The following is a 14,689-nucleotide window of genomic DNA, read 5'->3' as shown; positions in this document are numbered from 1 at the left end:
TCTGTACAATGGGGACAATCTCAGTGCCACCTTCTCAACGTTGCTGGGAGGATTGGGTAAGATGATGTAATGTGCCTGGCATGTAACAGGCACTTAATAAGTGGCAGCTGTGATTATTTCAACACCAGAAATACCCTCATCTATGAATGTCATTGTTAAATGACTTAGTAAATGCAGTAATGTGTGCAACATAAGTGAGGACACTCTCCCTTTGCTCAAGTCAGCTAGAGTGTAACAGAGAAGCCACATGGACTCATTGGGTCAATAAAATGGGAGGCCTTCCAGAAGCTTTTGATTCCCTCAGAGCTCCTTGTCCCAGGTCTCTGCTCCCCTCCACACCAGGGCCCCTCTGATTACAGCAGTGATGGCAGATAGCTCCCTGTCCGAGTGTGACCGCCCCAACACTCCCCTCTCAGCATGCTCATGTGCTGAAGACGCTGTCCTGCCCGCCCCCATCATCCAACTCTCTAGCCCTAGCCCTGTACATTCCCTTTCTGGAAGCCTCTGGAAGTTTTCTGCAAGCTTCCCAGTCCCTTCCCCAGCCCTGACTGATCCCTCTCCTGGTCACCACTTAAGTGAGCAAATTTGTCTTTGAACTGTTCCATGACCTTTTGCTTGACAGGTGCACACATGCTTTAGAAAGTGCATGTCACGCGGTGCACAGGAGGGGCACTCAGAGATGACGGAAGGTAGTGTCTGGGGCTCACTCCTCTGAGGGTTGGACACCAGGCAGAAAGTCAGGAATGAGACTCTCTAATATTGTTACAGGGGAGAAAATACATCATATAGATCCCTGCGATGGAAGGTGGTCTATGATGAGTTGTAGGTTTCCCTGAGGGCCTAAAATTTATTCACAAGAGGCACTATTGCGTAGAGCAGTGGTTCTCAAAGTGTAGCTCCAGACCTGGAGCATCAGCCTAGACTGGGAGCGTCTTATAAATGCAACATCTCCAGCCTCACTCCAGAACTACTGACTCAAACGATGTGGGGCCCACCCAGCGCTCCCAGTTTTCACAAGCCCAGGGGTGATCCCATGCAAGGCCGGTTTTTGGACCACTGGAGTGGTGGATTCATTCTAAACCCGTCACCTCATCTGTCAACAGGGACGACGCTCATCATGGCAGTGGCTTCTGGAAGGGCCACGAGATGAACGTGGGAAGCCTGCCTGGCACGTGGCTGGTGCTGAGCCACCATCCCCGGCGACCGATCACCCACTACCTTTGGAGGGTCAGCTACCGCCTGGCGCTGTTCTGTGTCAGTCATGGAACCCAAGATAAAAGCTCCAGCAAAAAGGAGAAACAGGATGAAGATCAGGGAAAGCTGATTTGAAACTGAGGCTGGGGCCCTGAATGCCAACCTTAGGACCTCTCTTTGCCTCTGCCTGCGGCGGAGGCTCACGTTTCCATTACTTTTCTGTAATACAACAAAGCAACGGAATCCTTGGGATTCCGGTCATCCCGGGGGCACCTCCCGGGTCCACGGCGGGGCAAGCGCTTCTTCCACGATGCCCCCAACCTGCCTCTTCTGCTTTGGCCGCGCTCCCGCGAAGGCCGCGGCGGGAGGCCCCTGATAGGGCGCGCAGGCCCAAGCTGCCAAGAGAAGGCCGGGCGCGGGCCAGGAGCCGGCGCCTGCGAGCCAGGGCAGCCCCGCGCGTTTGGAATGCGAGCGCCGCTCAATGCGTTCCATATGGCGGCGGCGCGGGCCCACCCGGCCACCCGCGGCTCCCCAGCCGGGCGCCTGCCCCACAGGTTCTTGTGGGTCTCCCCGACCCGCCTGGGCGCTGGGGTGGGGACCACGGATTACCATGACTACCACAGTGCCGGGCACGTAGGAGGCATCCTGAGGCTTTGATGAATGAATGCTAAATACACGATTACGGTAGAAGGCGTAAGAGAGCAGGCTCCTTAAATAACCCAGCACACAGTCCCCCAGCCTCGGCTCCACCAAACATTGCTGGGAGCCTGCCATGGGTGAGGACCTTCTTTTCTATCTGTGTAATCCCAGTGCCAGGTCCCCGACTGGTCAGGGACTTTGTTCTCCAGCTTTGCTCAAGATGACAGTTGGGCTCAGAGCTGGTGACGTGACTTGCCCAAGGTCACACAGGTAGCAAGGAGCAAGTCGGGATTTGAATCCAGGTTAAAGGACTCCACCTCCAGTACTCTCTTTCTACCCCAACTCCAGAGGGAGGGGACCCTGCTGAAACCTTAATCTACTCTGGCCTCCCTGGAAGCTTTTCTCACTGGAATCCCAGAGTTAAAGGACAGAACTGTCCCCTTAATCCTGGGTGCGGTGGCTGATGCCAGTAATCCTGCCACTTAGGGATGGAGAGGTGGGAGGATGGCTTGAGCCTGAGTTCGAGACCAGCCTGTGCAACATAGCAAGACCCTGTCTCAAAAAAATACAAAAATATGCCAGGGTGACAAAGAGAAACTCTGTCTCAAAAGAAAAAAATAAGAAAAACAAAAACCCCAAAACAAAGCATAGAACCGCCACAGTAAGCTCTACTCTGCCTCTCCCAGGGTTTTGAGCTTCAAATTTAAGGAAAAGTGATTGCCTTAAAGAGAAGTCTGCGACTTTCATGTTGCATTTATCTAATTAGCTATAATGACTCTTTTTTTTTTTTTTTTTTTTTTTTTTGAGTCAAGGTCTCACTCTGTCACCAAGGCCGGAGTGCAGTGATGCTATCTTGGCTCACTGCAGCCTCAACCTCCTGGGCTCAAGTGATTCTCCTGCCTCAGCCTCTCGAGTAGCTGGGACTACAGGCATGCACCACAATGTCCAGCTAATTTTTTTGTATTTTTAGTACAGAGGGGGTTTCACCATGTTGGCCAGGCTGGTCTTGAACTCCTGACCTCAAGTGATCTGCCTGCCTTGGCCTCCCAAAGTGCTGGGATTACAGATGTGAGCCACTGTGCCCGGCCAAATTATACACTTTAAGTGAGTAAATTGTATGGTGTGTGAATTGTATCTTTAAAAGGCTGTTACCAAGAAACTCCAAGCTCTGCTGCTCCTCACTAGCCATGTGACCTTGAAGAGTGACCTCACTTCTCTGAGCCTCAGTTTCTTTACCTGTAAAATGGGCAGGATAAGAGTAGCTGCCTCAGGAGGTTGTTGTGACGTTTTAAGGAATTATGTAACTAGTTAGCATGGTACTTGATACACAATAAACCCTTGATAAATAATAACACTAGCTAGTGTTTACTGAGGGTTCACTCATACCTGGTACTCCGCTTAGCTCTTAGGTCCATGATCTCATTTAATCCTCTAACCACTCTCATGCCAATTGTGTACTGGAGGAAACCAAAGCTTAGACAGATGAGGCAGGGATTAGAACCCTGAAGTTTGGGTTCTGAACCATGAGACAGTCTTGGTTTTTGTGTAGTTTTGCTTTTATGTTTGTATGGCTCTTTTAAATTATTGTAACCCGCTTCATTTGAACCTGTTGGGCTGCACACCCTGTAACGAAGTTTCATTTACCTATCTACCTCCCTCCAAATCGATTCTTTCCCTTTCTCTTGTGTAGAATACTTTATAAGGTATCAAACACCCCCAGTGAAAGGCTGCACGAGACCTGGCATCTGCCCAGAGTGTAGTGGGCAGGGCCCACAGCCCACCCCTGTGAAGTGTTAGGCCTTTGGGAAGAAGGCCCAGGCTAGATGACTTGCTTCCAAGCCCCAGCGCTGCCATCTCCTAGCTTGTAGAGACCTCCTCGCCTTGGTCTCTTCATCTGCAAATACGCGGATTACGATCATATGCACTTGCCAGGGATGTTGGGAGCTTTTGCTCACAGGCTCTCAGAGGCCCCAGAGCCTCACAATCGACTTCTCCTGAGACCCCCATTGGCAGGGAGATGGCAGTCCCGGGGCTGGCCCACGCCCAGGAAGCTCCCCAGCCAGCTGTGCTGAGGCGGCAAGTGCTAAAAATAACAGTCACATCTTGCAGGGACATAGGCTGGCCCAGAGGCAGATGGGAGTTGGGGAGGAAGGGGTGGGGATGCTTACGCACCACCAGGACTCTCCACCTGCAGTGTGCCGATATGTGGGTGTGTATGGGGGATGATTCCTTTACCTAGTGCAAGGCCCCTAACTACAAAGGAGCTTGGTTTCAGGTCACATGGAGTGGACTGTTCCCTGCAGCCAAGGCAATGAAAAAGTCCTCTAGTGCTGTCCAGTGGAAATATTGCATGACCTGCATATGTAATTTTAAATTTTCTAGTAGCCATATTAGAAGAAAACAAGAAGCAGATGAAATGAATTTTAATATACTTTAATCTATCAAAACCTTTTTATCATTTCAAGATGTCATCAATATAAAAATATGAATGAAATATTAAATTCTCAGCCAGGCACGGTGGCTCATGCCTGTAATCCCAGCACTTTGGGAGGTTGAGGAGGGCAGATCACTCGAGGTCAGGATTTCGAGAGCAGCCTGGCCAACCTGGTGAAACCCTGTCTCTGCAAAAATACAAAAAATGAGCCGGGCGTGGTGGCAGGCCCCTGTAGTCCCAGCTACTCAGGAGGCTGAGGCAGGAGACTCACTTGAGCCCAGAAGGCAGAGATTGCAGTAAGCTGAGGTCGCACCACTGCACTCCAGCCTGAGCCACAGAGTGAGACTCCATCTCAAAAAAAAAAAAAGGAATATTAAATTCTCTTTTTGATACTAAGTCTTTGAAATCTGGTGTATATTTCAGACAGAGCATCTCAATTTGGATCAGCCACATTTCAAGTGTTGCGTGAGTTTCCTGTGGCAGCTGTTACACATGATCACAACTTAGTGGCTTAAAACAGCACAGATGTATGATTTGGTACTTCTGGAGGCCAGAAGTCTGCAAAGAGTCTGATACCTAAAACCAAGGTGCTGGCAGGGCTCTGGAGGGGAATTCATCCCTTGGTTTTTGGTTTGGTTTTTTTTTGGTTTTTTTTTTTCTTGAGACTGGAGTCTCCCTCTGTCACCCATGCTGGAGTGCAGTGGTACGATCTAGGCTCACTGCAACCTCCATCTCCTGGGTTCAAGCGATTCTCCTGCCTCAGTCTCCCGAATAGCTGGCGCGCACCACCATGCCCGGCTAATTTTTGTATTTTGTATTTTTAGTACAGATGCGGTTTCACCATGTTTGCTAGGCTGGTCTTCCTCACCTCAAGTGATCCGCCTGCCTCAGCCTCCCAAAGTGCTGGGATTACAGGCATGAGTCACCGTGCCCATCCCATCCCTTGTCTTTTCCAGCCCAAATTCCATGGCTCATGGCCCCTTCCTCCATCTCATCATTGCAATCTCTGCTTCTTTTGTCATTCTCTCTTCTCTGCCCCAGACCTTCCTGACTCCCTCTTTAAATGACACTTGTGATTACACTGGGCTCATCTAGCTAAACCAGGGTAAACGTGTCATCTCAAAATCCTTAATTTAATCACATCTGCAAAGTCCCAGGAAAAGTAGCATGTGCAGGTTCTGGGGTCAGGACGCAAACATCTTTGGAGGGCTGTTATTCAGCCTACCCCTCCTGCTGACTGTGGGCCGAGCAGGGCTGTCCTATGGAGCTGCAAGGAGACCCATGGGCCAGAGGAGTGGGTACCAGCATTAGTGTTGAGTTTCTGAAACACCTGACTGCAAGTCAAACAGGGATTAGGTTGTGCATAGTAACAACCTAACATGCTATTTACGCAGGTTCCACACCAGTGGGAGGAAAAGGGGTGTATGATCTTCTTCTGGGCGCTGGAGACGTAGGATTTCATAGAAACAGCCTTGGAGGTGCACGGTGCCCAAGTGAACACTCACTCATTATGGCCTCCTGAGTGTCAGGCTCTGTGCTGTGTCTCGTGGCAAGGGGTGAAGAGGCTATGGTTCCCGCCATCTCACAGTCCAAGTGTCATTTTCTTGGCAGGGTGATGGAGGCCTAATGAGGGGAAGGGACTCACTTCAGGTCAGATAGTGATTCAGAGGCAGAGCCAGGTCTAATGGGAAGAGGGTGTTAGGGCCTTGGTTTATGGCTGCCTTCCTTGGGCTGCAGGCCAAAGGTTAAGATGATGGTAATAGTAGCAGTAGGAATATTAGGTACCATTTATAAAGCTCACACTACGTGGTTTCTGCTGAGTTTTTGTCATGTGTTGGCTTGCTTCATCCTCACAACACTTCTAGGAGGTAAGAGTTTATCATCGTCATTTTACAGATGGGGAAACTGAGGCACAGAGAAGTTAAATAACTTGCCCAAAGTTACACAGCTGCTAAGAGACACAGCCAAGACTGGGACTAGACTGTTGGATTCCAACTCATGTGCTCCTGACTAAATGCAGGTATGAGGCTGGAGGACATGGTCTTAAACGACCGGCATGTACTGACCCAGGAGATGCAGCTCATGGGGTGTGGGGAAGCAACTCGTGGCCCTGGGAAGGCAGGCGGGGCCAGCTTCTAGCCCCCCATGAAGCAGGGACCAGGGCTGAGAAAAGATGTTCTTAAGACTCCCAGGGAAAAAGGGCCTCCCTCAGGCCCTTCGTGCCCAGATTCTGACATGGCCAGTGTGGAAAGAAATCACTTGTTTTAATAATATTGATACCAACAAGTTACAGGGTGCAGTGGGAAGGGCTGGGAGCTGTGGTCAGAAGACCCAGTTTCTAGGCTGGGTGCGGTGGCTTATGCCTATAATCCCGGCACTTTGGGAGGCCGAGGTGGGCAGATCGCCTAAGGTCAGGAGTTCGAGACAAGCCCGACCAATATGGTGAAACCCTGTCTCTACTAGAAATATAAAAATTAGCCAGGCATGGTGGCACATACCTGTAGTCCCAGCTACTCAGGAGGCTGAGGTAGGAGAGTTGCTTGAAGCCAGGAGGTGGAGGTTGCAATGAACTGAGATCACGCCACTGCACTCCAGCCTGGGCAACGGAACAAGACTCTGTCTCAAACAAAACAAAACAAAACAAAACAAAACAAAAAAATACTCAAAAAACAAAAATGACCCACGTTCTAGGTGGGCTCTGCTTCTTGGCAGCTCGGTGCCCAAACAAGTTAATTTTCTCCTTGAGCTCCTCCTTTTCATCCACACACATAGAATGGAGTCTTTGTTGCTGGAAGGAGGGATCCAACTGCCCCATAGGGCACTGGGAGGGTGGGGGCAGTAGGTAGGGTGGGATGGCTCAGCCAACCTCCTCCCCTCAGAGAGAAGTCCCAGGCCACCACAGTCAAGTCATCCACCCACCAGTGACCTTGCCTGGCGGCTACTTTGACCTCCCTGCTTGGTCGACTGAGACAGTTATGACAACCTTAGCACTGTACACCCAGGTTTTCCAAGGAGGAGAATGCCTTAAGATGGGTGGGGGTCAAGAAAAGGACTAAAAAAGAAGAAAGCCATGGCCCAGATGATTGGAACATCCGGTTCTCTAAATGGTCCCCTAAACCCAGTCTGTGCCACATGAATGTGCTTTGTTTAAACAAACACACAGGTCCCAGATGCCAAGGCGGCAAATGAGACCCAGTTCCTGGCAAGGGTCACCAGCTCAGCTGCAGCTCCCCTGACTTCATCCTACCCCTTCCCAGAGGCCCATGTCAGTCCCACCCAAGTGGCCCCCCAGTGTGGAGCACTCCAGGCAGAGGACGTCTCCCCTGGAGAGGGGTCTTGGAGAAGAATGACTGGCAGCTGGTGCAGAAGGCTCACTACGTCTTGTGTGACTCCTTCCTGCCAACACACAGCAAGAACTTAGCACAGAAACTACGTGGTATAAGCTTTAAAAATAATGCCTGATACTACTACTGCTACCATTGTTGTTAGCCACCGGACAGCACACCACCGTGGAGCAAGCTCCTGGCTGTGGAGGCTGTGTGACCTTGAGAAAACTGCCTAGACTCTCTGAGATTGTTTGTTTGTTTTGAGATGAAGTCTCGCCGTGTCTCCTAGGCTGGAGTGCAATGGCACAATCTCAGCTCACAGCAATCTCCGCCTCCTGAGTTCAAGTGATTCTCCTGCCTTAGCCTCCCAAGTAGCTGGGACTACAGGTACCCGCCACCACACCCAACTAATTTTTGTATTTTTAGTAGAGATGGGGTTTCACCATGTTGGCCAGGCTGGTCTTGAACTCCTGACTTCAGGTGATCCTACGCCTTGGCCTCCCAAAGTGCTGGGATTACAGGCGTGAGATACCGCCCTGAGATTGTTTTTTCATCTATAAAGTCAGGAAAATGATACTTTCCTCTGAGGTCCATTATCGGTATTAAGTGTGATACTTGCAAGAAAAGCATATGCTCAACAAATGAGTGCTATCATCATTTTATCATGGCTATTTAAACACATTAATGTGCAGTCTGTTCATAACTAAAACTGGACCTCACAGCTGATAGCTGTTTTTTTTACTTTTTCCACAATATTATGCTGCTTCTAGTCATGAATCAAATCACTGGACTTAAGGGTTTGAACTTGGCATAAACTGATCTTGATTCAAGTCCTGGCTCCTGGTGCTTGTGTGACCTTGGGTGAGTGATTTTTTACCCCTTGAAGCCTGGGTGTTCTCTGCTATAAAACAGAGTTGATAATAATCACACCTTCCTGATGGGTTTTTAATGAAAGTTTCATGGAGCAACGTAGGTAGAGCCTGCAGTGCTGTGTCTGGCACTAGGTAAGCACTCCATGATTGTTTAAGATTCTCTTATTCTGGCCAGGCTTGGTGGCTCATGCCTGTAATCCCAGCACTTTGGGAGGTCAAGGCAGGTGGATTACCTGAGGTCGGGAGTTTGAGACCAGCCTGGCCAACATGGTGAAACCCCGTCTCTACTAAAACTACAAAACATTAGCCCAGTGTGGTGGCAGGCGCCTGTAATCCCAGATACTTGGGAGTCTGAGGCAGGAGAATCACTTGACCCCATGAGGCGGAGGTTGCAGTGAGCCAAGATTGCACCACTACACTCCAGCCTGGGTGACACAACAAGATTCAGTCTCAAAAAAAAAAAAAAAAAAAAAAGACAAAAAGATTCTGTTATTCTTACACTGCCACCCCAACAATGGACAAAGCAAGTGGCTTCTGCAATTAGCATCCTTACGACAATACGGTGAGGTTAGAATTTTCATTCTCATGGTAGAAGTAGAAGCTGAGACTTACTGAGCCTCTGCTCCCGAACTCAGCAGAGGAAAGTGGATGCTGTTTGTCTCGCTGGGGCTAAGCTGCTTTGAATGCAGAGGCTGTGTTATTCTCCCCAGCCCAGGCTGTAAGCACAGTGTCCTGCCCACAAGCTTCTACATCCATCAGCTCCTCTGGTCCCACAAGGCAAATCCCCTCCTCACTTCCCCCAGGGTGAGCCCCAGCATGACACTGGTGCAGGACACTGCCCTTCCGTGCCTCAGTTTCTCCATCTAAAAACAGTTGTGATAATTTCTACCCTGGCGTTGGTATCAAAAGACCCAAGTGTGAATGCTGAGTTGGAATGGCCCTGAGCAACTGACTTCATTTTCTTTTTTTTGAGACAGAGTCTTGCTCTGTCACCCAGGCTGAAGTGCAGTAGCGTGAGCTCGGCTCTCTGCAACCTCCACCTCCCAGGTTCAAGTGATTCTCCTACCTCAGCCCCCTGAGTAGCTGGGATTACAGACATGTGCCACCATGCCCGGTTACATTTTGTATTTTTGGTAGAGACAGGGTTTCGCCATGTTGGCCAGGCTGGTCTTGAACTCCTGACCTCAGGTTATCTGCCCGCCTCAGCTTCCCGAAGTGCTGGGATTACAGACGTGAGCCATCACCGTGCCCGGCCTTGACTTCATTTTCTTAGTTTCTGTGTCTTTGCCTGGAAGAAGGGCTAATGGTAGAATGTGATAACAGGATGTTAAGTGAAAAGAGAGAGCCCCAAACAGTAATCAACATGATTCTAATTACAAAAGTCGATCTATATGTATGTGTTTGTATCTACTTTCTCAAAAATACAAAGAAAATCAACCAAAATGTTCCCAGTAGTACTCTCTGGACACTGGGCTCATGGGTGATTTTTGCCTTTCTTCTGTATATGACTTTTGTACTTTCCCAGTTTTTCTTTTCTTTTCCTTTTTTTTGACAGGGTCTTGCTCTGTCACCCAGGCTGAAGTGCAATGATGTGATCACAGCTTACTGCAGCCTCCAACTCCTGGGCTCAAGGGATCCTCCTATCTCAGCCTCTTGAGTAGCTGGGAGTACAGGCATATGCCACCATTCCTAGCCAATTTTAAGTTTTTTTTTGTAGAGACAGGATCTTGGTATGTTGCCCAGGCTGGTCTTAAATTCCTGGCCTCAAGCAGTCCTCCCGCCTTGGCTTCCCAAGTGCTGGGATCAGAGGCATGAGCCACTGTGCTCGGCCTAGTTTTTCTATAATGAGTATGTGTCTCTTACAATCAGGAATTAGTAATTGAAGTCACAAATAATAGTTGCCCTTACTGCCCAGGGTTGCCTGAGGATTGCCTGTGGACACCCGTGAGGTGGCCTCTGTGAGCAAGCTTGTGTGGCACTGACTGTGCTTGCCCTGCCCTCCCGGGGTGCTGCCAGCCTGGCATCTGTAGGTCCTACAGGGCTTGCCCTTTGGCTGGGGGCAGAGTGACCAACTGCCTCTATGAAGATATGATCTCATCGAAGCTGAAGATTTCACCCAGAAGGGAGAGGAAGGAAAGAAACTGGAAGCAAATACCTGAGTTTTCTTTTCTTTTTTTTTTTTTTTTGAGACGGAGGCTCGCTGTCTCTCCCAGGCTGGAGTGCAGTGGTGCGACCTCAGCTCACTGCAACCTCTGCCTTCCGGGTTCAAGCAATTCTCCTGCCTCAGCCTCCCGAGTAGCTGAAACTACAGGCATGGCCACCAAGCCCAGCTAAGTTTTTTGTATTTTTAGTAGAAATGGGGTTTCACTATGTTGGCCAGGCTGGTCTCGAATTCCTGACCTCAAGTGATCCACCCGCCTCAGCCTCCCGAAGTGCTGGGATTACAGGCGTGAGCCACCACGCCTGGCCACAGATACCTGATTTCTAATGCCAGTCCCATCCCTGCCCCCTTGGGCCAAGCACTTGACTTTTCTGGCCTTAGTTTCCTAATCTATAAAAGAGGATTAAAGGTTGCTTGCCACACCGTTGAGGGAAGGGGTTGCATGTAGCCGCTCGGACCCTTGGCTCATTTGGATTAGGAGTCAAAGAAACCAAATGAGGAGTGCGCCTGGCGTATGGTCAGACCCAGGGAGCCAGCAGCACCTGGTATTCTGAGCTCCCTTCAGAGGCTGTTCCCTGCTGAGGATCAGATGTCCTTCCATCCAGCAGGAAGCAGGGGAAGGTGCTGATGCCCCAGTCAAGTCTGATTGGCTGTTGGGGGCGAAAAGTGTGACTGGAGCACTGACAAGGTAGGTGGAAGCAATAAGCTGTAACACCCCCTCTGGCTTGGAAAGTTTTGCTTCATCAACTACAGCTGGAACCTCCTGGGGCAAGGCAGAAGGGGCAGAACAGGGAGGTCTTCTACTGAGGGGCTGTCATCGATGTCCTGAGACATTTGTGGAGCTTCTGGTGTACACAGCGCGGACAGAGGTTCCCCTGAGAAGCTGACTGTCTAAAAGTGACACAAACCCTCTTCCCTGGTGCCTGTCCCCGAAACGCCCATCAGAAACCCGAATGGCATCCTGTTGCCAACTGAAGCAGTCCTCACCCTGCACATTAGAACCCCCTGCGGAGACTTCATCCTGATGCTCAGGCCTTATCACTTACGGGGGTGAGATTCTGTCACTGGTGTTTTAAAAAAATCTCCCCGGCACCTTTGGGAACTGCTGTGGGTGGGGGACCTACTGAATCCACCCAATGAAACGGTGGCTTTGCCTGCATCTTGTCTCCCCGACCCTTGAATCACCTATAAAAGATGCGATGTCACGTCTTTGATACACTTAACATAGAGCTTTGTTGGAAGAGAAATCATTCAATCATTCAGCATGTTAAATTATCGTTTCATCCTGCTTTCAATAGGCCCAGGGGTTACCAGGAGGTGCTTTCCTGGGGAGGGGGAGGCGCACTGCTGCATCTGATGCTGTCTACACTCCAGTTCATCTGACCCTTCTGCCTCCCTCCTCCATCCTGCCACACAGACCCTGCCCTCAGCCAAGACTGCTTCCCATTTTCAAGCTGGTACGCTTCCCTTTTCCCCATCCTCTGCATTTCAAAATATTCTCAGGCTGAATTTAAATGCCACTTCTTCCCTGAAGCCTTCCCTCCTTTACCCACTGGGATTCTGTGCTTTCTCTAATCTTCTCTTACTCTGTCATAATGATCTTATGTGCTCATTTCCTCCACTGAACTAAGAGTTTCTTGAGGCCAGAGTGCACATCTTGCCTTTCTCCCTTCAATGTCGAACACTGTTAACAGATCTAGGTGTCAATGAAGCTTTGCTGAAAGAATGGCTGCATCTCATGCTCTTTGAAGAGGGTATGTATCTCTTGCCATCAGAAACAGACAATCAAAAGTGTACAGTAACAACTGTTTCTCATGGGGGCTTGTTCTACAAATCCCCCTTGACCCAACACTTGGTGAGTAGGGATCCAGAGGTTATTGCTAGGACATCAGCTTCAGGGCCTAGACCCATCGCTCGCTAGGCCAGACCTTCATGTGTGACATCCAGCTGCCAGCGGGAAGAAGTCAGTCTCCACTGCCTCCACAGTCTCTGCTGCCACACTGTCACAGCTGGGAACAAGAAAAAGCAGCCCCAGAATGTTTGCTGCCATTGTGCATGGACGACGTCATTGCACATAAAAGCACTTAGTGCTCCATTATTGTGACTGGGCCTCCTGAAAACCCCTAGAGCTGGACAGGGCAAGGGAGGGGCTTCCCCTCATCTTCTCCTGAAGGGCTAAGCATGACAGGATGCCAGGCTTAGAGCCCGGCTGGGCTGGGTTTCTGACCCATTGAGTCTGCTGTGCCATGATGCTCCCTCACCTCCTTTGATCCTCCTGTATGCTGGGCTGGAGAGAATAGGAAGGGCTACTGACCCATTTTATAGAAGCAACCCTAATGGTTTGAGGAGTGAAGTCTAGCACAGGCTCAGCGGATGGAGGAAGAGTAAGCTGTCAGGAAGGCAGTAGGGGAGTGGTAGGATCCTGACTTGTCTCAGGGTCTTTGGAAAGTTGAGTGTGGCCTCTAAGGTGAGAAGACAGGTGTGGGCCACCACCAGGCAGGCAGCATTGCCCAGGCTTCTCTCTCCAGTCTGTCCTGTGCGGCATCTCCTTTGAGGGTCAGAGAAACCAGGACGGGAGGCAAGCTGGGGTGGGTCTCATTATAGAAAAGAGAAGACTGGGGCTAAGAGGGGATGTTCCTGCCAGCACGCCGGCCTCTGATGCCACCTGCAAAACTGGTGGCACCACCTCAAACCCTTTTCAAACCTGGCTCAGTACAAACAACTCCCAAACCATACACTTTAGGAAAACTTCAAAAGAGATTCTAAGAATTATTTCTTTGGTGTTATACATTGCTCAGTGGCTTGGAGGTCCTGATCAGTGTGCTGAGAGATTCTGGAAAGCACCAAAAGTGGGGCCTCCAGGCAGGAAGAGGAAAGTTTATGCCTCCCAGGTGCTGCTGGCTGCACCTGGGAGCTCACAGTGACCGGGTTTCACCTTCATGAAGTGAAGTGGCATTTAGCTGATGGAGGCACGACATGGGGGCTGGGTGTGCTCCTGCGTGTTGGGGAAGCTGAGCTGCCAGGCCCAGGGTGGCAGGTGCCCTGAGGGCCAGGTCAGTCCAGCAGGGGTTACTGAAGGTGAGTGAGGAGCCAGGAGGGCAGGAAACTCCTGAATGTTTCCAGAAACCCTGTAGCTCTAGGACTTGCCTGGGCCAGGAGGCCTAGAATTAGAGACTTTCTGGGCTGGAAGGAACCTTAAAAGTCTTCAAATGCAACCCCCAATTTGAAGTCTCAGTAGAGCCCTCTGGGTTTGCTTGCTCACCTCCAGTGATGGGGAACTCAGTCCAGGCCTGGACAGACTGCATTCACACTGGCACCCCATCCCTTCCACCCGGTCCTGTTTCTGACCCTGGACAGAAAGAGGGCAGGCCTGTGTCCAGGTCTCTCTGGTGGCCCTGCAGAGATCTTCCCAGCTCGAGAGCTTCTTTGCTTGGGTCCTACGGTTCCAGACCTGGTTCCATTTTCTTCCCATCTTGGTGACAGTCCACCTCAACATTCAGGGCCAGAGTGGCTCCCTGGCCTCCCGGTGTTGCATTGTCCGTGCAGAGGGGAGCAGCTCTGCCTGTTTCCTTCTGGACCCTTTGCCTTTGTGGGCCCAGCCCACGTCCTGCCATCCTAACCGGATGGCCAGCCCAAAGTCGACCCCTCAGTCTTGCTCGGATTGTGCCAACCTTCGCCCATCTTTGTGCCCTGGGGTCTTGGGTGCCAAGGGCAGGGCATCACAGTCCTCTGGCCAGCTCCCGTCTGAGTTGGAGCTCCCTCAGGAGCCCCGCCCACCCTAAGTGCTGGTCTCCACAATGCACTTGAGGAACATCGTGTCGTCCTTCACATAGGCGTGCTTGGGTGACTGCAGTTTGTTGAGGGGGAAGAAGAGTGGGCAGCCACTGGCCACATTGGTTTCACTCTGGGGCCTCTGGAAGGACGCCGAGCTTAGGTCAGGCCGGAAGGCGTCAATGGCGTGCTCACGGTTGTTCTGGTCCAGCAGCATGAAGGTGACCTGCAGGGTAAGGGACAGGTGGGAGATCAGGCCCTACATTAGCAGCACAGCTTGGAGGCCCAGGCT

At 50.7% G+C, this 14,689-nt stretch overlaps 1 protein-coding gene across 14 annotated transcripts in view; it reads right to left on the bottom strand.

Annotated features, from left to right (window-relative positions):
- Positions 1 to 5,069: 5,069 nt before the first annotated feature.
- Positions 5,070 to 14,689, bottom strand: part of TRAF1 (TNF receptor associated factor 1) — a 33,435-nt gene continuing 23,815 nt past the window's right edge. For 11 of the 14 annotated variants that reach the window (XM_077965093.1, XM_015116918.3, XM_077965089.1 and 8 more), the window contains one exon: positions 11,841 to 14,623. In XM_077965093.1, the coding sequence (XP_077821219.1) occupies positions 14,405 to 14,623 (219 nt within the window). In that variant the 3' untranslated portion in view covers positions 11,841 to 14,404. 14 annotated transcript variants of the gene reach the window in all.

This window comes from Macaca mulatta, chromosome 15 (genome assembly GCF_049350105.2).
Source record: "Macaca mulatta isolate MMU2019108-1 chromosome 15, T2T-MMU8v2.0, whole genome shotgun sequence".
Taxonomy (NCBI): Eukaryota; Metazoa; Chordata; class Mammalia; order Primates; family Cercopithecidae; genus Macaca; species Macaca mulatta.
This window is presented reverse-complemented; position numbering and strand designations above follow the sequence as displayed.